Source organism: Tachyglossus aculeatus, chromosome 7 (assembly GCF_015852505.1).
Source record: "Tachyglossus aculeatus isolate mTacAcu1 chromosome 7, mTacAcu1.pri, whole genome shotgun sequence".
Lineage (NCBI taxonomy): Eukaryota > Metazoa > Chordata > Mammalia > Monotremata > Tachyglossidae > Tachyglossus > Tachyglossus aculeatus.
Genome location: NC_052072.1, coordinates 19,931,015 through 19,954,074, shown reverse-complemented (window position 1 = coordinate 19,954,074; position 23,060 = coordinate 19,931,015). Strand labels below are relative to the sequence as shown.

Sequence of the window (23,060 nt, the reverse complement as noted above, 5' to 3'; positions counted from 1 at the left end):
GGGAAAACTCCAGAATCCCCATCCAAAGCATTTGAGGGCCTTCTCCCACGACCCTTCAGATGCCTCAGTATGTGTAGGCAAGGGAACACTGGAGGTCTTTCCCAGGAACTGGTTCCCTCCGCTAGCAAAAAAAGTTGGGGAGTCTCTTATCAGCCCACTGATCATTGGTATTTCTTGAGCTCTTATTGCGTGCAGAGCACTGAACTAAGCGCTTGGGAGTATAAAGTGTAACAGAGTTGTAATGGATCTATCCCTTATAGAGTGAGGATTTGGTAATTCTACTGCCTAGAAACTAGCCCCAGCCGGTGTCTGGAGGGGACTCTTGAGGATCTGGGCCACAAAGTCCCGACGACTTATATCTGCCTCTGGTGCAAAGCTGGTGTAAGCAGGGCAAGCCTGACCTCAACTCCCTGCCTCGGATCAGGCCAGTTTTCTGCCCCATCTTGGAGGGAAGGAAAGTGGCCTAGTGGATAGAGCGGGGGCCTGGAAGCCCGAAGGAGCTGGGTTCTAATCCCGGATCCACCCCTTGTTTGCTGTGTGACTTTGGACAAGTCACTTCACTTCTCCGGGCCTCAGGTACCTCATCTGTAAAATGGGGATTAAGACTGTGAGCCCCAAGTGGGACAGGGACTGGGTCCAACCTGATTAGCTTGTATCTACCCCAGCACTTAGAACAGTGGCTGGCACATAATAAACCCTTAAATTCAATAATAAATAAATAAATTCAGAGTCATTGGGATCTTACTCAGGGCAGGTGTGGCTCCAGGTCTTGGGAGACCCACCCTATTGTGGACCCAAATTTCTGGAGTGGCCCCATGTGCCTTAACTTCTTGGGGGTCTCTCCTGCCAGTGACAGACTGTGTGTGAGCCCTGGGTGGGCCTGGGACCACCTTCTATCAAAATAATCAATCACTGGCATTGATAGCTTACTGTGTGCTGAGCACTGCATTAAGCCCTTGAGACAGTTCAATATACAGAGTTGGTAGACACTTTCCCTGCCCACAACAGACATTAACATAAATAAATTACATTTATGTCCATAAGTGCTGAGAGGCTGAGGGTGGGGGGAATAGAGGGTACAAATCCAAGAGCAAGGACAGTGCAGTAGAGAGTGGGAGAAGAGGGGAAAAAAGACTTGTCTGAGGAGGGCCTCTTGGAGATGTGATTTTAATACGGCTTGAAGGTGGGGTGGCGATCGTCTGTAGGATATGAAGGGAGAGGGTTCTTCAGGTCAGAGGCAGGCACTTGAGAAATTCCATTACCATTATTAGTACTAATTATTACTAATACTACTGCTACCAATAAATCCCGACATCTCTTCAGTATAGTCCTCCACCCTGGAGGCTCGGCAGGCCCGGCTTCTGAGGCTGGGGATACGATTGACGTGACCAGTTCCGCGTCAGCCGCTGTCTTCTGCCGTCCACTGAGGCCCCTCCTGGATTGGTCCCAAACCTGGGAGATGTTCTGTGCAGTTAAATCAGTTACCCCTTCCCTTGGCCCTACTCACGGGGGAAGCAGCTGTCAGAGGGCAAATCCCCTGTAAGCTTCTCTGTTTATCAGGTTCGAATGTCTTTGCCAAACAGGAAATCCTGAGCCTTTCCTAAAGATTCCCACCTATGTGTCAGTTTCAGAGGCGGCTTCTACTTGCTCGTACTTGGAGTACACAACTCCGGCCATCATCTATAAACGTAACGACCCGCTGACGAGGATTCTGGGCTACCATTTACTATGAAAAGAAGAGTAATAAATGAATTATACACATTCTTTGGTCCAGGGCATCTCCAAGTCAGCTATTAATGGAGATTAATATGAGACTTCCTGTGGAATCAATTTGCCTAGAATTAATATGTATCTCACGAGCCCTTCCACATTGCACACACTCCAAATGAGTGTTCCTTTGTTGTCGGACCTTCTATTTTCAAGCCTGTCCCTTTTTCCCCTTCTCCCCCTTGGCCTCACAATCTTCCTAAAGCTTCTTCTGATAGCCACACATCGGGCCGGTCCACCTACAGCTATCTTCCAAAAGTCTGCTTCATAGTCGTACTGTTTAAGACTAGGCCTCCCTGGATCTTTTTATATGTTACTTGTTAAGCACTTATTATGTGTTAGGCACTGCAATAAGTGCCAGGGCAGACAGATACAAGTTAATCAGGTTAGACACCAGCCATGTCCCCTATAAAGCTGACAGTCTTAATCCTCATTTTCAGATGAGGTAACAGACACAGAAAATTAAGTGAATAGTAACAATAATACCTTAGCTTCAAAGACTCCGTCCTCTCCTGGTTCTCCTCTTATCTCTCCGGCCTTTCATTCTCAGTTTCCTCTGGGGGCTCCTCCTCCCCCTCCCATCCCCTTACTGTAGGGGTTCTTCAAGGGTCAGTTCTTGGTCCCCTTCTGTTCTCTATCTACACTCACTCCTTTGGTGAACTCATTTGCTCCCATGGCTTCAACTATCATCTCTACACTGATGACACCCAAACCTACATCTCTGCCCCTGCTCTCTCTCCCTCCCTTCAGGCTCAGGTCTCCTGACTTCAGGACATCTCCATCTTGAAGTCTGCCCGCCATCTAAAACTCAATATGTCCAAGACTGAACTCCTTATCTTCCCTCCCAAACCCTGCCCTCTCCCTGACTTTCCTGTCACTGTTTATGGCACTACCATCCTTCCCGTCTCACAAGCTCGCAACTTTGGTGTCATCCTCAACTCCGCTCTCTCGTTCATCCCTCACATCCAATCCATCACCAAAACCTGCCAGTCTCACCTCCGCAACATCGCCAAGATCCACCCTTTCCTCTCCATCCAAACTGCTACCTTGTTCGTTCAATCCTTCATCCTATCCCGACTTGATTACTGCACCGGCCTCCTCTCTGATCTCCCATCCTCCTGTCTCTCCCCACTTCAGTCTATACTTCACGCTGCTGCCCGGATCATCTTTGTGCAGAAACGCTCTGGGCATGTTACTCCCCTCCTCAAAAATCTCCAGTGGCTGCCAGTCAACCTATGCATCAAGCAAAAACTCCTCACTCTCAGCTTCAAGGCTGTCCATCACCTCTCCCCCTCCTGTCTCACCTCCCTTCTCACCTTCTCCAGCCCAGCCCGCACCCTCTGCTCCTCTGCCGCTCACCTCCTCACTGCACCACGCTCTCGCCTGTCCCAATGTCGACCCCAGGCCCACGTCCTCCCCCTGGCCTGGAATGCCCTCCCTCCACACATCCACCAAGCTAGCTCTCTTTCTCCCTTCAAAGCTCTACTGAGAGCTCACCTCCTCCAAGAGGCCTTCCCAGACTGAGCCCCCTTTTTCCTCTGCTCCTCCCCATCCCCCCGCCCAACCTCCTTCCCCTCCCCACAGAACCTGTATATGTTTATACAGATTTATTACTCTATTTTACTTGTACGTATTTACTATTCTATATAGTTTGTTAATGATGTGCACCTAGCTTTATCTCTATTTATTCTGATGACTGGACACCTGTCCACATGTTTTGTTTTGTTGTCTGTCTCCCCCTTCTAGACTGTAAGCCCATTGTTGGGTAGGGACCGTCTCTTTATGCTGCCAACTTGTACTTCCCAAGCACTTAGTACAGTGCTCTGCACACAGTAAGCGCTCAATAAATACGATTGAATGAATGAATGAATAATAATAGTAATGATGATGGATTTGCAAAGTGCTTACTATGTTCCAGGAACTGTACTAAGCGCTGGAGTGGATATAAGCCAATTGGGTTGGACGCAGCGCCTGTCCCACATGGGGCCCACAATCTTAATCCCCATTTTACAGATGAGGTAATTGAGGCAAAGAGAGGTGACATGTCCTGCCCAAGGTCATAGAGCAAACAAGTGGTAGAGCCAGGATTAGAACCCAGTACATGTGCTCTACCCAGCAGGTCATGCTTTTCTTGTCCCCAGGTCAACTGCTTGGTTAAAGGCAGCTATAATAATGATGGCATTTGTTAAGCACTTACTATGTGAAAAACACTGTTCTAAGCATTGGGGGATATAAGGTGATCAGATGGTCCCACGTGGGGCTCACAGTCTTAGTCCCCATTTTACAGATGAGGTAACTGAGGCTCAGAGAAGTTAAGTGACTTGCCCAAGGTCACACAGCAGACACGTGGCGGAGCTGGGATTAGAATCCATTACTTCTGGCTCCCAAGCCCGTGCTCTTTCCACTGAGCCACGCTGCTTCTCTTATATCAATCACTAACAAGTCTTTACAACACTCATTCTCCCCTCATGCTTGCATATGCCCCATTTCATTTCCCTAGGTAACAGACACTTGGCTACCCTGCTGCCAGCCATTTACCTCACATGTCCCACCCTGCTCTGGGGCTGACGGATAACTGAATTCCAGGATCTCATTGCTCCAGGATCTCACTGCTGGTGATCCTCTATTTACCACTTGATGCTCAAGAGCGTTCTTGGACAATGCTGATGAAATCGTCCGAGTTGCCAGACACACCTTCTGTGGTTAGTCTAGATGGCAGTGTCACATGGAAATTAGATGGCAGGACATTGACACAGATTTGTTGACCATCACTTTGGCCAGGAGCTTGGAGTCCCACTGGTGCCACACTGTTTGACAGACCCTCAGAGGACAAGATGACCATCTTGATTTGGTTTCTACATCAAGCACCGTAGTTTGGGGCTGCCAAGGTAGCAGAATATGGAGACAGCCCTCAGCTACAGTACCAGTGAAAATCTTTCGGCTGTTTTTAGGGTTTCCCCGTTGCTGACTGTACAGAATGCATTTCTTCAGGCCCTCTGCTGCCTCTGAAGCATTTCACAGTATTTCATATTCTTCTCTTTGTCTTCTTATATATGTGCCTACAAAACAGTCATCACCAACTGTTCAAAATCTCAAAGTCTATTGATGATGCCTACAGTCTGCTGAGTTAGAATAACTTCCCAGTGAATGAAAATGAATTGAGGCTTAGGATATTGAACACATCATGCACATCATGTCACCCAGGCTGCGTTTTGGTCAGAAACCACATTGTAATTCTGGAAGCCTATGGATAACGATAACTCGCAATAGCCATTAAAGGACTCTGACTAGTGTCTTTCCAGTAACGAAAAGGAACGATCTTGTGGTTTGACATCTTTCTTTTGAATATAGTGGTGTTTTGAAGTTGTGTGGTATTTCTTCATTGTTCCGTATGTGGAAGATGCCTTTTCACATCTGTGCAAACAAGAAGGCAGGATAGGTCTTCTTTCCTTAGGTATTTTGGCCAAACTGCTATCATATCTAGGAACTTTCCTATATTGCAGAGTTTTAAAGTACAGTGGCAATGGTTGCAAGTGTCGGAGTGAAGCCCACACCTTTACATTTTGGTAGGTCTTCTGCATATTTTCACCCCTGATGGAGGAAGTCCTTTAAGAAGATGCTGCCATCATCAATGGTACTTGCTGAGAACTTCCTCTGTACAGAGCACTATATAAGGCACTTAGAAAACAAAGAAAAATGGTAAGACATGCCACCCCTCAAGGAGTTTACAATCCAATGGGGAGGACCAGCAGACATAAGTTGGTTTTGCATCCTGAGAATAGAGGAAAATAGTGAATAAAAGTGGACATATCAATAACAAGTGGATATGTGCAAAAGGCAACACACATGAAAGCTGAGATGGCTGAAGGGGTGGCGTGATCATGATGGCAGCGGAATTAAGGAGATGATATTTGAGAAGGGCCTTGAAGGAGGGATGGACATCTCTTGGTAAAGCTGAAGGAGGAAGGAGTTCTGGGTGGGAGTGACATGAAGAAGGTGCCAAAGGTGGCGGAATCCAATCAATGATATTTATTTGATCGCTTACTATGTGCAAGCTCTGTACTAAGTGCTTGGAAAAGAATAATGAGAGTTGGTAGACACAATCCCTGCCCTCAAAGAGCTTATATTCTCATCGGAGAGACAGAGGCTACAATGAATTGCAGACAGGGAAAAATCTGTCTGCAATAAGGAACTGGGCAGAAGTGCTAAGGGGCCGAGGTGGGGTATCACAGCGCTTAAGGGATAGGATACGGGAATTTGAGGGGCTACTCAGGAAAGGCCTGCCTGGTCTTTAAGGAGAGGATTGTAAGGAAGAACAGGGAACATGAGGGATAAAATGGGAGAAGAGGACAACTAGTTCTAAGTAACCAGCTATGGGAAAGTCTTGTGATCAATAAGGAGTTGCTTTTTTGTACTTTAAATGGTATTTGTTCAGTGCTTACTATGTGCCAGGAACTGTACTAAGCACTGGAGTAGAAAACAAGATAATCATAATGATGGTATTAGTTAAGCGCTCTTATGTGCAAAGCACTGTTCTAAGTGCTGGGGCGGGGTGGGGGGGTACAAGGTGATCAGGTTGTCCCACGTGGGGCTCACAATCTTAATCCCCATTTTACAGAAGAGGGAACTGAGGCCCAGAGAATAATAATACTAATGGCATTTATTATGCGCTTACTATGTGCAAAGCACTGTTCTAAGCGCTGGGGAGGTTACAAAGTGATCAGGTTGTCCCATGGGGGGCTTACAGTCTTAATCCTCATTTTACAGATGAGGTAACTGAGGCACAGAGAAGTTAAGTGTCTTGCCCAAAGTCACACAGCTGACAAATGGTGGAGCCGGGATTCAAATCCATGACCTCTGACTCCCAAGCCCGGGCTCTTTCCACTGAGCCACGCTGGTTGGACACAGTCCAGAGTCCCCATGGGGCTCACAGTCTTAATCCCCATTTTATAGATGAAATAAGTGAGGCACAGAGAAGTGACTTGCCCAAGGTCGCCCAGCAGATGAGTGGCTGGTCCTCTAATTCCATGGTCCTTGCTCTTTCCCCAGCCCACACTGCTGCTGCTTCATGCGAGAGGCAATGGAAACCACTGTAGGCTTCTGAGGTGGGAAGCAATCTACTGAATTAGATTATCAATTCCTGGAGGGCAGGGGACTATGTCTTCCCCTTTTAATGTATAATCCCAACCACCTGGTACAATGCTCTGGGTAAAACAGATGCTCAAAAAATACAGATTATGATGTTTTAGAAAAACTGTGCAGCTGCATATGAAAGACCAAAAAGGAGACTGTCTCCCCACTTCTAGACTGAGAGTCTGTCGTTGGGTAGGGATTGTCTCTATTTGTTGCCAAATTGTACTTTTCAAGTGCTTAGTATAGTACTCTGTGCAGAGTAAGCGCTCAATAAATACGATTGAGTGAATGAATGAATGAAAAAGACCTAAAGCAAGTGGACAGGAGACTTGTCCAAGTTTCCCGGTGCAAGATGATTAATCCATCAATAGTATTGATTGAGTGCTTACTGTGTGCAGAGCACTGTACTTCCCAAGCACTTAGTACAGTGTTCTGCACACAGTGAGCGCTCAATACATACGATTGAATGAATGAATGTACTAAGCGCTTGGAAGAGTACAACACAGCAGAGTTAGTAGATACCTTCCTTGCCCACAACAAGCTTATAGTCTAGAGGTCTAGATTCAGTTTAGAATAAGGATTGAACTAGGGCTGTAGCAGTGAAGTGGGAGGGATGTACTCGTGAAAAGTTACTGAGGGAAAAACTCTACTTCTTAAAGTCAGACTGGGATGAGAGGAAACAAGAGGGAGGAGACAGATGAAACCTTGGAAGATGGGGAGCTCTGTTTAGGTCAATCAATCAATAATGGTATTTATTGAGCACTTCCTGTGTGCAGAACTTGGGAGAGTATAATCCAACAGAGTTGGTAGAAATGTTCCCTGCCCTCAAGGAACAATAACAATAATAATAATAATAATAATAATAATAATAATAATAAGCACAACTGTGGTATATGTAAAGCGCTTACTATGTGCCAGGCACTGTACTAACATGCTTGCCCCATATGGGGCTCGCTGCCTTAATTCCCATTTTATAGATGAGCTGAGGCACAGAGAAGTGACTTGCCCAAGGTCACACAGCAGACAGGTGGTGGCGCCGGCATTAGAACCCAGATCCTTCTTAATCCCAGGGCCGTGCTCTCTCCACTATGCCACGCTGCTTCTCTAGAGGCATTGTCTAGAGAGGGAGACAGACATTAATAGAAATAATGATAATAATGTTGGTATTTAAGCGCTTATTATATGCCAAGCACTGTTCTAAGCACTGGAATAAATGTCATATTACATATAAGGTGCCAGTGGGTCACCCAGTAGTGTTTCCACAGGGAAAAGGCAATACAAACTTGTAAATTGGCGAACCACTGACATAAAAATTGAAACGCTGTGGGCTGATAAGCACCCTGAGAAGAGAGGGTAAAGTGAGAAGTGCAGAGGAACCAAAGAGTAGAGACATCCACAACTAAATAGGGAGGAGAGGAGAAGCCAAGGAAAGAAATCAATAAAGACCGGCTGGAAAATTTTCTGTAGGATCTTCTATTGCCTGGGATGAGCCACTGTGGACGGCTGGGATGCCTAGAAGCTCTTGGCTGGTGGGTTCTTTCTGCCCCCAGATCTTTACAATGTTGATATTCCACTACTGGTCATGCATGCTTCCTTGTGTGGATTCACTTCCCAAGCGCTTAGTACAGTGCTCTGCACACAGTAAGCGCTCAATAAATAACGATTGAATGAATTCACTTCACAGTGTTGGAGGTTTACATGGGGCTCCAGGGGCTGACAATGTATGGTTTCCTTGTTGCATGTAAGTTCTTTCATCTTGGCGTTATTTTCCCCGACCGTTCTCTTGATGACTGCCCGGTAAATTGCATCTTCCTTCGATTTCTGTTCCCAGCGGAATTCATAGTTGGGGTTCCAAGGACCAACAAAACCGTGAAGCTGTCATCAGGGGGTCTTCAAGCAGGGGTCTTCGCTATCCAGGAGTTGTCCGGGTGGTTTGATCCGTACATCCCCAGCTAGTATCGGCATGTGGCTCTCAATCAGCTGGTAGGTAGCGCGGTGTCCCTAGCTGTCTAATGGCGATAGGTAAAAATGGGCCGGGGAAGGTGAGCCACTTATGTAAAGGCTGATTGGGGACATTTGGCTCCTACTAGAAGTGATAGTAATAATGATATTTACTGAGCCTCCAGGTGCAGCGCACTGTGTTAAGCATTCAGGAAAGCACACCAGAAAGCCTTTCCCGTCCACCTCTCAAAATGGAGTCGGGAAGGTCTGGATGGCACGGAGAGTCCGCGGCTGTCTCGGACCAAGCTTTGGAAATTTTCACGCTGCCCTCTGATAGAAAGAAAAGGTGACTGACGTCCTCAAGGTCAACCGCGTTTTAGCATTTGAGCAGAGTCTGCCTATCCCTGAAAAAGGTGTCCTTCGGGCCTCGGGTGGGGCTCGCATCAATCCTAGGCAGAGGTTACTTGGGGTCATTCTCCAGTCAGTTTCAGAACTTGAATTCTGCTGAGGCGAGCCCACCCCTGTTCTCTCGGGCTGCATCACAGAGTGCTTAGTAAGGACTCCCGCACCACAAGCTACTCAGAACAATCGTGGCAGCTCTGGCCTCCGTGGCTCTGCCTGACCTCTAGACCGTAGGCTTACTGTGGGAGGGGAATGTGGCTGTTAAATTGTTGTACTGTACTCTACTAAGCGCTTGGCACAGTGCCCTGCACATGGGAAGTGCTCAATAAATATGACTGATTGACTTTCATCTCCCCTTCCAAATCCTCATTTAATAATGATAATAATGGTATTTGTTAAGTGCTGACGATGTGCCAAGCCCTGTCGTAAGTGCTGGGGTGGATACAAGGTGATCAGGTTGTCCCATATAGGGCTCACAATCTTAAACCCCATTTCATAGATGAAGTAACTGGGGCACAGAGGCAGAGAGAAGTGATTTGCCCAAGGTCACACAGCAGACAAGTGGAGGAACCGGGATTAGAATTTATGTATTCTGACTCCCAAGATTGTGCTCTTGCCACTAGGCCATGCTCCTTCTCCTAAACATTTAATAAATGTTCAATCACCCACTGGCAGGGCAGCAGGACTCAGTCAAAGCACATGGGCTGGGAAGACCTCTTGCCAATCTTGGTGGGCAGAGAGGCAGAAGTTGGCAATCAACAGTGGGTCCCGGGACCCAGAAAGAGAGAGGAGGTGTTTCAGCTGCCCCTTCTGACACTGGAAAAAGATGTTCCTGAGTTTGAGAAGGGAAAAGCTTATCCTTCTTCACATTCAACTCTAAACCATATAACAAAGCCAGTGCAAAGCAACGAAAACAAAATCTAGGGCTGTTGGGTTTCCATATGTATTTATTTGCCATCTAAAGCAGCTCATTTGGCTGCGTCATCCAAGTGTAACCACATCAAGAAACCCTAGCCTCCCTGCAGAACATCACTTTACTGCAGGGCTGAGTTATTGTTCTGGTAGTGCCTGGAGCAATTTTGTTTTGAAGAGCACGGAACACTGTGTTCTGAATGTGGCTGGCACATGAACTGGATATGTGCTGACAGCAATTTGTACTCCGATTAAAACAGAAAAAAAGGAGGGACCCTGAGCAGCAGTAACCAAAGCCGAAATGCAAGAATCCCGGTTCAGACTGGGGACTTTGGGAAACAGAGCTGTGAACAGAACGCAAAACACTGGGTTGAGAACACGCCTTCCTGAAGACGTCTGTGAGTCGTGATGAGTGTTCATGCGTACGTGTATGCTCTCCCTTTTTGAGTGGTACGGGTGAAGTGGGTGGCTCTGGACTCCTTTTTCAGAGAATAGGTGCCAGGGTCTAAATGGCAGCACCCAGTGTCCAAACTGCTACCTGGCCCTCCAGACTTTTCTGGGACCCCTCCCTTTGGCTGGGATTGCCACACCAAGAGAAGATCTCATCACCTGAATTTCAGGCCTGAGATGACACATCAATCAGAGTGTTTCCTTTTTTTTTCTTTTTCAATTATGGTATTTGTTAAGCGCTTGCCGTGTGTCAGGCACTGGGGTAGTTACGAGATAATCAGGTTGGACACGGTCCACGTCCCACATGGGGCTCACCGTCTTAACCCCATTTTATAGATGAGGTAACTGAGGCCCAGAGAAGTGAAGTGATTTGCCCAATGTCACACAGCAGGCAAGCGGCAGAGTCTGGATTAGACCCCAGGTCCTTCTGGCTCCCAGGCCCAAACTCTATCCACTAGGCCATGCTGCTTCTCCAACATTTCTGAACAACATTTCAGGGTTCCACCCCTCCTCCTCTCAATCCATGCAGCCAATACCCCGATTCCAGCACTCATCATATCCTATTTGGAACTTTGTATCGGTCTCCGTGTTGGCCTCCTGAATCCTGCCTCTCCTCACTTGAGTCCCTGTTCCACACTGCTGCCCATATCATCTTCCTGAAACACTACCCAGCCCACATCTCCCCTTTCCTCAAAACCTTCCAGTGGTAGCCCACATCACTCCATAACAAGCCAAGACTTTGAGGACTACCGTGGCCTAAAGGAAAGAGCACAGTCCTGGGAGTCGGAGGACTTGGACTCTAATTCTGGCTCCATTACCTGCTATGTGATCTTGGACAAGTCAATTAACTTCTCCGTGCCTTAGTTTCCACATCTGTAAAGTGGGAATGCCACACCTACTCAACTTCCTACTTAGACTGTGAGCCCCATGTGGGACAGGAAATGTGGCCTACCTGACTAAAGTGTATCGATTCCGGCGCTTCGAAGAGTGCTTGACACATAGTAAGCACTTCAATACCATAATAATAACAATAACAATAATACTACCACCATTGGCTTTAAGTCTGCCGGCCTTTATCATCGACTCTCCTCACCTCTCTCCTCATTCATTCAGTCGTATTTATTGAGCACTTAAAAGTCCTCCCCTGCCCACCTTGCTCCTCTCAGCCCCACCTCATGGCCATTCCCACCGTTTTCTTGCCCTCCTCCGATTCCTTTGCCCCCATTATGCCCTGGCCCCTCCCGGCTATGTAGCCACCAAAACTCACCCTTCCCCCCCTTCAAAGTTCCCCCAAAAAGTCACCTCTTCCAACAAGCCAGCCCCAACTAATTATCACTACCCTGAGTCTTATTAATGCTTCAACTCCTCTTGCACTTTTATGAAGTTATTTACTTATTTGTGGCCACCTTCAGAGCTTGTATAAATATGTACATAGGATATTTCTATGCCTGCCTCCCCTGAGAGAATTTGAGGTCTCTGCGGGAAGAAAACATGTCCTGTGTTTCTGTTATGCCTCCTATTCGTGAAGTGTGGTGACACTGCATTCGATAGGTGTTCAATACCCGTTTCCCCCTCCTACTAAGACTGTGAGCCCCACGTGGGAAAGAGACTGTGTCCAATCTGATTATATTGCAACCGTCCCTGCCCTCAGTACAGTGCTTTGGCATATAGTAAAGCGCTTAACGAGATAAAGGGTTACAGTCTTCTTCAAGAGCAGAACCCATATTTCTCCAGACACATTTCAATGAATCGATCAATTAATGAATCAATTTCTCTAGGGTATGGTTGGGAATGATATTAAATCTGCCCCGCAGTTCTCCACTCCCGGTACTGTTGATGCTAAACTAATCCCTGGGGTTAGTGCTGGGGAAAATGTAGGCCTGCCTTATCCAGAGGGCAGATGACAAAGGAGGCTAGAAGTACGTGTCAGGGACAAGAGAGAGCAGCTTGTGAGAGCAAGAGAGAGCCTGAAGATCCAGCTTAAGATCGACAGTTAGAATGTCATCTTCAGCAATCCTCGATGCATCCCAGTAACCTCATCTTGTGTTCAGCTGATATCACTACCAAATGGGGATCCATCTGGAATTCTGCTCGGTCTGCCCGCTAATCTATTTATATAAGAGTGGCAGGCCTGTAAATATTTTATCAGTAGCAATATACTGTGTTTGATAAGCAGTCTGGCCTAGTGGAAAGACCATGAGCCTGGAAGTCAAGAGGACCTGGGTTCTAATCTTAGCTCTGCTACTTACTTGCTGTGTGACCTTGAGCAAGTTACTTCGCTTCTCTGTGCCTCAGTTTCCTCATGTAAAAAATGAGGATTCAATATCCGTTCCTCTTCCTACTTAGACTGCAAACCGTATGTGGGACATGGGCGGCACCTGCCCTGATTATTTTGTACCTACTCTAATAAGTGCTTAACAAACACCACAATCATTATTTTTAATTACTATTATTATTATTCAGAACATTGCGCTTCATGGGCACTTGGAGGACATACGGAAGAAATCTAGAATGGGATCTGAGTCTTTGTGGAATCAGATGGATTAAGTGACAGAAATAGCCTAGCTTTACTGTAGTCCTCATAGGCTTTGAATTCAGTGCCACAGCTCATCAATGAACTGGGGAATCCAACTTGGAATGGGAGTCTACGGCCCAAAAGCTGTGCAGTGAACACTTGTTCTGGTTCATATTTTCATTCAGGAAATGGAAGCCGCATCTGCCTGGGCTCCAATTAAAACCAAGCGGTGAGCAAGGCAAGAGGATGCTTGCAGGTGGGGCCTGGTTTTACGGGTGGGACTCTGAGTGACGTCAAGGCTCAGAAAAATGATAGTGGGGGGGATGGTTTCTGAGCAGGGTAATTAGGTTAAGGAAGAAACTCAGATGACATATATACTGCCTGGGAAAGGACAGGCTTTGAATGAGAGTGCCTGACTGAGAAAGATTTGTGGGGCAGAGAGGATTGAGTCCCTGCTCTTTGCTATCCTTTCTTTCCAATCTTTCCGACAATATACAGCTGCTAAAGGAAATGGGCAACCAGACCAGGGATGAATAAACAGGAAGGAATAAGTCACCTCACCTCAGGCCTGTAGTAAAGAATAGCATTTCAGTTTCTCTCCACAACCTCAGAATGACAGGGAAGTTGGAAGGGGTCCAGTGGAGAGCAAGAAAAATGATTAAAGAGTTCGGAAACAGGTCCTGTGAAGAAAGGCTACAGGAATTGAGGTTATATTTATCCTGGATTTGGCGGGAGGGGAGGGAGGGAGGGAGAGAGGGAGGGAGAGAGAGAGAGAGAGAGAGAGAGAGCGCCTATTCTCCTTCCCTTTTAGACTGTGAACCTTGTATGTGAAAGGGACTGTGTCCAATCTGACTCTCTTGTGTCTACCCCAGTGCTTGACACAATCTTTAGCACATAATGAGCACTTCATAAATGCCAGTATTACTACTATTAAGCAAATAATAATAATAATGGTACTTGTTAAGCACTTACTATACACCAAGCACTATACTAAGCACTGGGGTAGATGCACGATAACCAGTTTGGACAGTCACTACCCGACATAGGGCTCACAGTCCTAGGGGAGGAATTATTATTAAGGCTGAGAGGAGACTCAATTACAGTGCTTCATCACAGGAAGCTTGTATGAAACTTCAACAGATGGTGATTGTGGGCAATTCCTCTCAGTCCCTGGGGCCGGGATAAAGGGACCCACTGAGTCTCAACTGGAGCGGAAGGGATTACGGAAGAATGACTGGGACCAGGTACTACGAGAAGCCACAGAATTTCCCATTTTGGAAATCTCAAGGAAGGGTATCCACCGCTTCCTTTCTGAGGTGACTTAAAGACCATCCTCCTGGGAGGCAGGGATGGCTATGGGGTCAAAGACTGCTGGAGAGCCTTTCTGACCCTCAGAGTCCATGACTAAATTGAATACAAATGTAAGAGTAGTGTACATTACTAATGTTGCGTAATGTAAGACCTGAACCACGAAATATCAGAAAGCTGGCTCTTCACAATCACGTCTTGCTTCTGTTTTGACACACGTCTCACCTTGCAGCTCATGAAGCAACCTCTAAAATCCAAGCTTTGAGAAAAAGAAGCTCGGTCATTTCGGCACTGGAAATTTCCTGGAGAGTCTTGATTTAAGAAAAAATGTATTTTTCCAGTTCCTGTCCCCAAAATACTATAAACTGTGGCACAGACATCAGGGAAGCTCGCTTCCTTCTCTGGAGCTCATATGGGCTTCGGCCCACTATATCCCAGCACCTTCACTTCACCCTCCGCTCCTCTGCCGCTGCTCCCCTCCTCACTGTGCCTCGTTCTCACCTGCCCCGCCGTCGACCCCCGGCCCACGTCCTTCCCCTGGCCCAGAATGCCCTCCCTCCACACATCCGCCAAGCTAGCTCTCTTCCTCCCTTCAAAGCCCTACTGAGAGCTCACCTCCTCCAGGAGGTCCTCCCAGACTGACCCCCCCCCCTTTTTCCTCTCCTCCTCCCTAACCCCCCACCCTACCTCCTTCCCCTCCCCACAGCACTTGTATATATTTGTACTCTGTTACTCTATTTATTTTACTTGTAAATATTTACTATTCTATTTATTTTGTTACTGATGTGCATATAGCTATAATTCTATTTGTTCTGGTGATTTTGACACCTGTCCACATGATTTGTTTTGTTGTCTGTCTCCCCCTTCTAGACTGTGAGCCCGTTGTTGGGTAGGGACTGTCTCTATATATTGCTGACCTACACTTCCCTCATTTCCCCTATTCCCTTCTCCCTTCAGCGTCACTTTTGTATCTTTATTCACCCCACCCTCAGCCACACAGCACTTATGTATCTGCCATTTTTTTTCATGTTTGTCTCCCCTTCTAGACCATAAGCGCCCTGTGGGCAGGGAACATGTCTACCCACTCTGTTATATTGGGCTCTTCCTGGCTCCCAGTACAGTGCTCTGAACAGAGCAAGCGCTCAAATACAGTTGATTGATTGATTCTGCCTCTTTTCTTGATTACAGCCCCGAGCACCTCTCCCTTACAAGTCTATCTCAGTCCTTTTCTTTATGGTTGTCATAGCCCATTTGCTCTGCCCATGGGTACAAAACTCACCCTACCGCTGCCCTTCCTCCACCAGCCTCTGCCTCTCCTTTCAGAGCAGTCAAAAAGCCTCCCCTCCCAGGGGTTGAATTTCTGCCTTAGGCATCGTTTCCTAATCATTCCAACTCTCTGGGACCCTTTTCCTTCCTACTTCTCTCTCATCCACCCAAGTTTCCTCTTAGATCTCTCCTTCCTTTGGCAGTCCTTCTGAATTGACTGTGCAAGGACCAATAATCACCATCATCATCATCCATCATCAGTAGCATTTATTAAGTTCTCATTGTGTGCAGAGCACTGAACTAAAAGCACTCTTTAAAGCACTTACCCTCCCCGCCCCAATCTTACCTTGCTGCTTTCTTAGCACAACCCAACCTGCACACTTTGCTCCTCTAAGGCCAATCTACTGGATAGTAGCCTAGTGGCTAGAGCACAGGTATGGGGGTCAGATGGATCTGGGTTCTAATCCCCACCCTGCTACTTGTCTGCTGTGTGAACTTGGGCAACTCAGCTGTGAAATGGGGATTAAGACGGTGAGCCTCATGTGGGACAGAGATTGTGTCCAATTCAATATGCTGTCTCCACCCCAAAGCTTAGTACAGTGACAGGCACATAGGTGCTTCACAAATGACACTTTTATTATTGTTATCAGCATCATCATCAACTATCTTGGCACTGATCTCTCACATACGCCCCTTCTCTGGTCTGGAACATCCCCTCTCTCCATATTTGACAAACGGTCACTCTCCCCACCTTCAGAATCTCATTAAAATCACAACCCTTCCAAGAGGCCATACCCAACTAAGCCCTCATTTTTCTTACTCCTTCTTCTTCCCTTCTGCACCTTTTATTCACCCCACCCTCAGCCCCAGAGCACTTATGTCCATATCCATAATTCACTGATTTATATTAATGTCTATCTCCCTCTCTAGACTGTTAAATTCTTGTGGGCAGGGAACCGACTCTGTTATAGTGCACTCTCCCACTTAAGTAAGCGATTGATAGTTACAACTGATGGACTGATTACTAAGAGCTTGGGAGACCACAATACAACAGAGTTGGTAGACACGTTCCCTGCCCACAGGGAGCTTACAGTTTAGAGACAATCTCCTCAGCAAAAAGGAAGAAAGCAGAGAAAAGCTCTTGCTTGGAGCGCTGGCAGAAACTTATCTCCTGGCTTTTACGGACGCTATGTTTGTGGGGTGTAAGAAGTGTTTATTCTCCCTCTCTCTTTTCCTGCTGAGCAGTGTCTGGGGCTGAAGCCCAGTAGAAGTGGTCTCAGGGATGTGCCCCCTCACTCCGCCCTCTTCTATCCCACCCCGCCACCACCGATGAAGAATTTATCACTCCTCCCCATCCCGAAGCCTCCTCCTATGGAAGGCCCAGGAGATCAGGACAACAAGAAGAGTCTGGAAGCCCACGCACTCACTTTCTACAGTCGCGCCTTCATTCGGGTTTGAGTAACCTTCTCCCTTTTGCTTGATCCTCCGGATGATGCCTCCATCTTCAAACAGATCCTCTCCTTTGAAATCGAGGAGCTCGATCTGGAAAGGATACAGAAGACGGCCTGAGAAAGGGCCCAACGCAGTGACTACTCACCCGGGTAGAAGGCAGGTCAGCCCAAGTCTCCAGGTGCTGGGCATCTTCGCATCCGTCTCCTTCGACTTTTCTCTGACTGAGCACGCTACGCCCGTTTGGACCCAGAAGGAGCAACTCGGTGAGAATCACCAACCCTGGCTCTGCTGAGCTCCAACACCAAGACAGCAGGAAGCCTTAAGAGAATGGCCCAGCGGGCAATAGTCCAGGCATGCTGCCAAGTGGAAAGAGCACAGGCCTGGGAGTTGGAGGAGGTGGGCTCTGACCCTGGCTCTTCCATATGTCTGCTGTGTGACCTTGGACAAGTCACTTAAGTTCTGGTGTCTCAGTTACTTCATCTTTAAAATGGGGATTAAGATTGTGAGCCCCATGAGGGACGGGGAATGTGTCCAACCTGATTACCTTGTATCTACCCAGTGTTTAGAACAGTACTTGGCACACAGTAAGCACTTAACGAATACCACAATTATTATTATTAATCAATCAATCATATTTATTGAGCACTTACTGTGTGCAGAGCACACATCTCAGGACAGAACTGTCAGGAGATAGGTCTGGGGGAAGGATTCATATCTTGGTATTTTATTGCTTCCCCCCACCTGCAATTTATTTTAGGGTCGGCCTCCCCTGCTCGACTGTAAGCTCTTTGTGGGCAGGGATTGTTTTGACTAACTCCACTGCGTGCTCCCAAGCGCTCAACACAGTGGTCTGCAGGGAGCAAGCGCTCAATAAGTACTACTGACTGAACACAGAACTAGGAGTCAGGAGACTTGATTTCTAGTCCTGGCTCTGCAATCCGGCAGCTGGGTGACCTTGGGAAAATCCCCTCACCCTTCTGGGCCTTGGTTTCCTCTTTGGCAAAATAGGGATAAAATACCTCCTCTCCCTACTTCTTCTAATAATAATAACAATAATATAATAGCAATAATCATAATAGTATTTGTTAAACACTTACTCTGTGCCAAGGTCTAGGGTAGATACAATACTTGCAGATGGAACACAGCCCCTGTCTCATATGGGGTTCACAGTCTAAGAAGTAGGGAGAGCAGGAGTCTTAGACCCATTTTATAGATGAGGAAAATGAGGCAAAGAGAAGTAGAGTGACTTGTCCAAGGTCATAAGGCAAGCCAGTGGCAGAACTGGAACTAGAACCCAAGTCTCCTGGTTACCAATCTCATGCTCTTTCCACTTGAGTATGCCCCTGGTTCTCCAAGGCTTCACAGCAGTTCAAATTAAGGGGTTATTTCCCCACTTTTTTATGGTATTGCTAAGTGCTTACTATGTGCCAAGCACACTGTTCAAAGCACTAGGATAAACACAAGTTTATCGGGGGGACACAGTCCCTGTCGCACATGGGGCTCACAGTCTAAATAGGAGGGAGTAGGATTTAATCCCTATTTTATAGTTGGGGAAAGCAAAGTACAGAGCAGTGAAGTGACTTGCCCATGGTCTCTTCTAGCCTGTGGGCCCGCTGTTGGGTAGGGACCGTCTCTGTATGTTGCCGACTTGTACTTCCCAAGCGCTTAGTACAGTGCTCTGCACATAGCGTTCAATAAATACAAATGAATGAATGATCACCCAGCATGCAATTGGCAGAGCCGGAATTAGAACCCAAGTCCTCTGACTCCCATGCTCTTTCCACTACGTCACGCTGCTTCCCAAGCCGCTTGCCACGTGAGGTTGGCGTTGTATTTTCCTCCATTCCATAGCAGTTCCGCCAAGGGAGTATGCACACTTGGGCTGAAAGCCACTGCTCCCTGCCAATTTTCCCCGAAGGGGTTAAGGCTCCGGCACTAAAGGATTTTATCCTGTGAGAAAACAGTATGAGTTGGCCTTGATGAATCAGAAACCACCACCCACCCACGGATGGTAAAAACACTCATTTCTACTTTATCTCCTGGGTCACTTGGAAGCTTTATCCAGAACTTTCCTGCACAGCAGGACTTTGGTTTCGGGGCCTGCGTGTTCTGCCTCTCCGCTCTGTTGGGGACCGGCCTTTCTAGGACAGGACTCTATTTCTCAGGAACCGCTGGTCCTGGGAGTCAGTGAGAAACAATTCGAGAACCTCGGTTTCAAAAACAATCCAGTTAGATTGGATTTCCTCAGGGGGAGCTCGGGTCCTCTCCCTTTACTGCTGTCGCCAAGCGGGTGGCCTAGTGGATGGAGCCCTTGGGAGTCACAAGGATCGGGGTTCTAATCCAGACTTGGCAACTAGTCTGCTGTGTAACTATGTGCAAGTCACTTCACCTCGCTGTGCCTCAGTTACCTCACCAGTAAAATGGGGATTAAGACTGTGAGCCCCAAGTGGGACAGGGACTGGGTCCAACCTGATTAACTGGTATCTACTTCAGTGCTTAGAACAGTGCATGGGACAAGGTAAGCACTTAACAAGGACCATTATTATAATGATAATTATTATTATGGCATTTACTATGGCACTTACTATGTGCAAAGCACTGTTCTAAGCGCTGGGGAGGTTACAAGGTGATCAGGTTGTCCCACAGGGGGCTCACAGTCTTAATCCCCATTTTACAGATGAGGGAACTGAGGCACAGGGAAGTTAAGTCCCACAGGGAGCTCACAGTCTTAATCCCCATTTTACAGATGAGGGAATTGAGGCACAGAGAAGTTAAGTCCCACAGGGGGCTTACAGTCTTAATCCCCATTTTACAGATGAGGGAACTGAGGCACAGAGAAGTAAAGTCCCACAGGGGGCTCACATTCTTAATCCCCATTTTACAGATGAGGGAACTGAGGCACAGAGAAGTTAAGTGACTTGCCCAGTCACACAGCTGACAAGTGGCAGAGCTGGGATTTGAACCCATGAAATCTGACTCCAAAGCCCGTGCTCTTTCCACTGAGCCACGTTTTATTATTCTCTGGGCCTCTGTTCTCTCATCTGTAAAACGGGGATTAAGACTGTGGGCCCCATGTGGGACAGGGACTGGTTCCAACCTGATTAACTGGTATCTATCCCAGCGCTAAGTACAGTTCCTGGCAGATAGTAAGTGCTAAAGAAATTCCCTTCACCCCCCTAAAAATGGGTGTGGGTTCTCCGCCCGGGGGTTGAGAGGGAATCCGACCGTGTGGGGTTCACTTGCCTCAAAGAAGAGGGTCGCGTTGGATGGGATCTTGGGGATGCTGCCCGCTGCCCCGTAGGCGTACTCGGGCTTACAGAGTAACTGGCAGATCTCTCCCTTCTTCATGGTGGCCACGCCAATGTCCCAGGCCTTGATGACCTGGCCTGCGAGAAAGGAAAGGGGAGCTGAGGGCCTCGATTTCTGGGAAACTCGTGCGTTTTCACACGCTGGACCCCCGAGAGCGGCGCGAGGGGCCGAGACCATGGGATTCCCACCCCCGGCCCTGGGAAGGCCCTTCGCCCAAGTTTGGAATTGCCTCACAGTGGGGGCGGGGAGGAGGGAGGAGGGAATGGGTGCAGGTGCGGGTTAGCTGGTTTGTCCGGAACGTTCCTGGCTTGAACAGGATGAAAAAAGGAAAGTACAGAAAGTCCCCAGACACCCACAACACTGGGAATGTCTACATCCACCTCCAGTAGCTAAAACAGCAACAAGTGGGAGGGGCTGGTTGGCCCGGGGTCAACATCACACAGCCAAGACCACCTCTCTTTTTCTGGCCCTTGATCCCAGAGACTGTTCTTTGGCCCTGTGGTTCCAGCCCTGCCCAACTTCCATCTCCTGCTCCCCTTGCACGAGGTCTGGGGTCCCCTGGGGGAGGGGCGGGGGACCAGATTCCCCCCACTCCCCACCACTGGATACCGTGGGAGCCCAGCCCGAAGGAGCATAGGTTAGGGAGTCAGCGCCCAAGGTCACTCTTGTCTGCTGTGTGACCTTAGGCAAGTCACTTCTCTGCCTCAGCTGCTTCATCCTGTAAAGTGGGGGCTGAGACTGTGAGCCCCATATGGGACGATTTTGACACCTGTCTACATGTTTACATGTCTACATGACGGCCCACGTCATCCCCCTGGCCTGGAATGCCCTCCCTCCGCACATCCACCAAGCTAGCTCTCTTCCTCCCTCCAAAGCCCTACTGAGAGCTCACCTCCTCCAGGAGGCCTTCCCAGACTGAGCCCCTTCCTTCCTCTCCCCCTCCTCCCCATCCCCCGCCTTAGCCCCTTTCCCATCACCTGACAACCTCATCCCCAATCCGGGTTGACCCCCGGCCCACATCCTCCCGCTGGCCTGGAATGCCCTCCCTCCGCACAACCGCCAAGTTAGTTCCTTTCCTCCCTTCAAAGCCCTACTGAGAGCTCAATCAATCAATCAATCAATCAATCGTATTTATTGAGCGCTTACTATGTGCAGAGCACTGTACTAAGCGCTTGGGAAGTACAAATTGGCAACACATAGAGACAGTCCCTACCCAACAGTGGGCTCACAGTCTAAAAGGTGGAGACAGAGAACAGAACCAAACATACCAACAAAATTAAATAAATAGGATAGAAATGTACAAGTAAAATAAATAAATAAATAAATAAATAGAGTAATGAATATGTACAACCATATATACATATATACAGGTGCTGTGGGGAAGGGAAGGAGGTAAGATGGGGGGATGGAGAGGGGGACGAGGGGGAGAGGAAGGAAGGGGCTCAGTCTGGGAAGGCCTCCTCCAGGAGGCCTTCCCAGACTGAGCTCCCTTTTTCCTCTCCTCCTCCCCATCCCCCCAGTCCTAACGCCTTCCCCTCCCCCAGCACCTGTGTATATGTTTGTACAGATTTATTACTCTATTCATTTTACTTGTATATATTTACTATTCTATTTATTTTGTTAATGATGTGCATCTAGTACACCAACTTGTACTGCCAACTTGCACTTCCCAAGCGCTTAGTACAGTGCTCTGTACACAGTAAGTGCTCAATAAACACGATTGATTGATTGACAACCTGATCACCTTGCAATCTCCCCAGAGCTTAGAACAGAGCTTTGCACACAGTAAGTGCTTAATAAATGCCATCATTATTATTATTATCTAGCTTTATTTCTATTTATTCTGATGACTTGACACCTGTCCACATGTTTTGTTTTGTTGTCTGTCTCCCCCTTCTAGGCTGGGAGCCCGTTGTTGGGTAGGGACCGTCTCTATATGTTGCCAACTTGCACTTCCCAAGTGCTTAGTACAGTGCTTTGCACACAGTAAGCGCTCAATAAATACGATTGAATGAATGAATGAATCCCATGTGATCTCACCCACTGCTCTCTGCTCCCCTGGGCCGTTGTGCCCCAGTGGACCTGCACAAACTTCCCCCCATTTTGGATCTATTCCTGGGCCACTCACTCCTCTGCTCTCCGTCACCGAAACCAGGGTCAATCACCACATACCCCAACTCCCACTGCTCTCACCAGAATCAGCGTGGCCTACTGGAAAGAGTGCAGGCCTGGGAGTTAGAAGACCTGGGTTCTAATCCCGCCTCCGCCACCTGTCTGCTGTTTGACCTCGGGCAAGTCACTTCATTTCTCTGGGTCTCAGTTCCCTCATCTGTAAAATGGGGATGAAGCCTGTGAGCCCCACTTGGGACAACCTGATTAACTTGTATCTACCCCAGAGCTTAGAAAAGTGCTTGGCACATAGTAAGTGCTTAAATTCCATCATTATTATTATGGACTGTATCCAACCTGATTATCTTTTATCTACCCGAACACTTAACACAGTGCTCGGCACATAGTAAACGCTTACCAAATACATTAAAAAAAGAAAAATCAGTCAGTACTATTATTGATTGAGAGCCTAAATGCCTGGGAGGATACGAAATGA

General features: G+C 47.7%; 1 protein-coding gene across 1 annotated transcript in view; it reads right to left on the bottom strand.

The window, feature by feature from the left end:
• The window catches only part of FKBP5 (FKBP prolyl isomerase 5), a 123,372-nt gene that overhangs the window by 20,544 nt on the left and 79,768 nt on the right, over nucleotides 1–23,060 (bottom strand). Inside the window, exons 4-5 of the mRNA XM_038749408.1 lie at nucleotides 20,390–20,532; nucleotides 17,122–17,236 (exon numbers count right to left, since the gene is read on the bottom strand). Coding sequence (XP_038605336.1) covers nucleotides 17,122–17,236; nucleotides 20,390–20,532 — 258 coding nt within the window. The remainder of the gene's footprint in view (nucleotides 1–17,121; nucleotides 17,237–20,389; nucleotides 20,533–23,060) is intronic.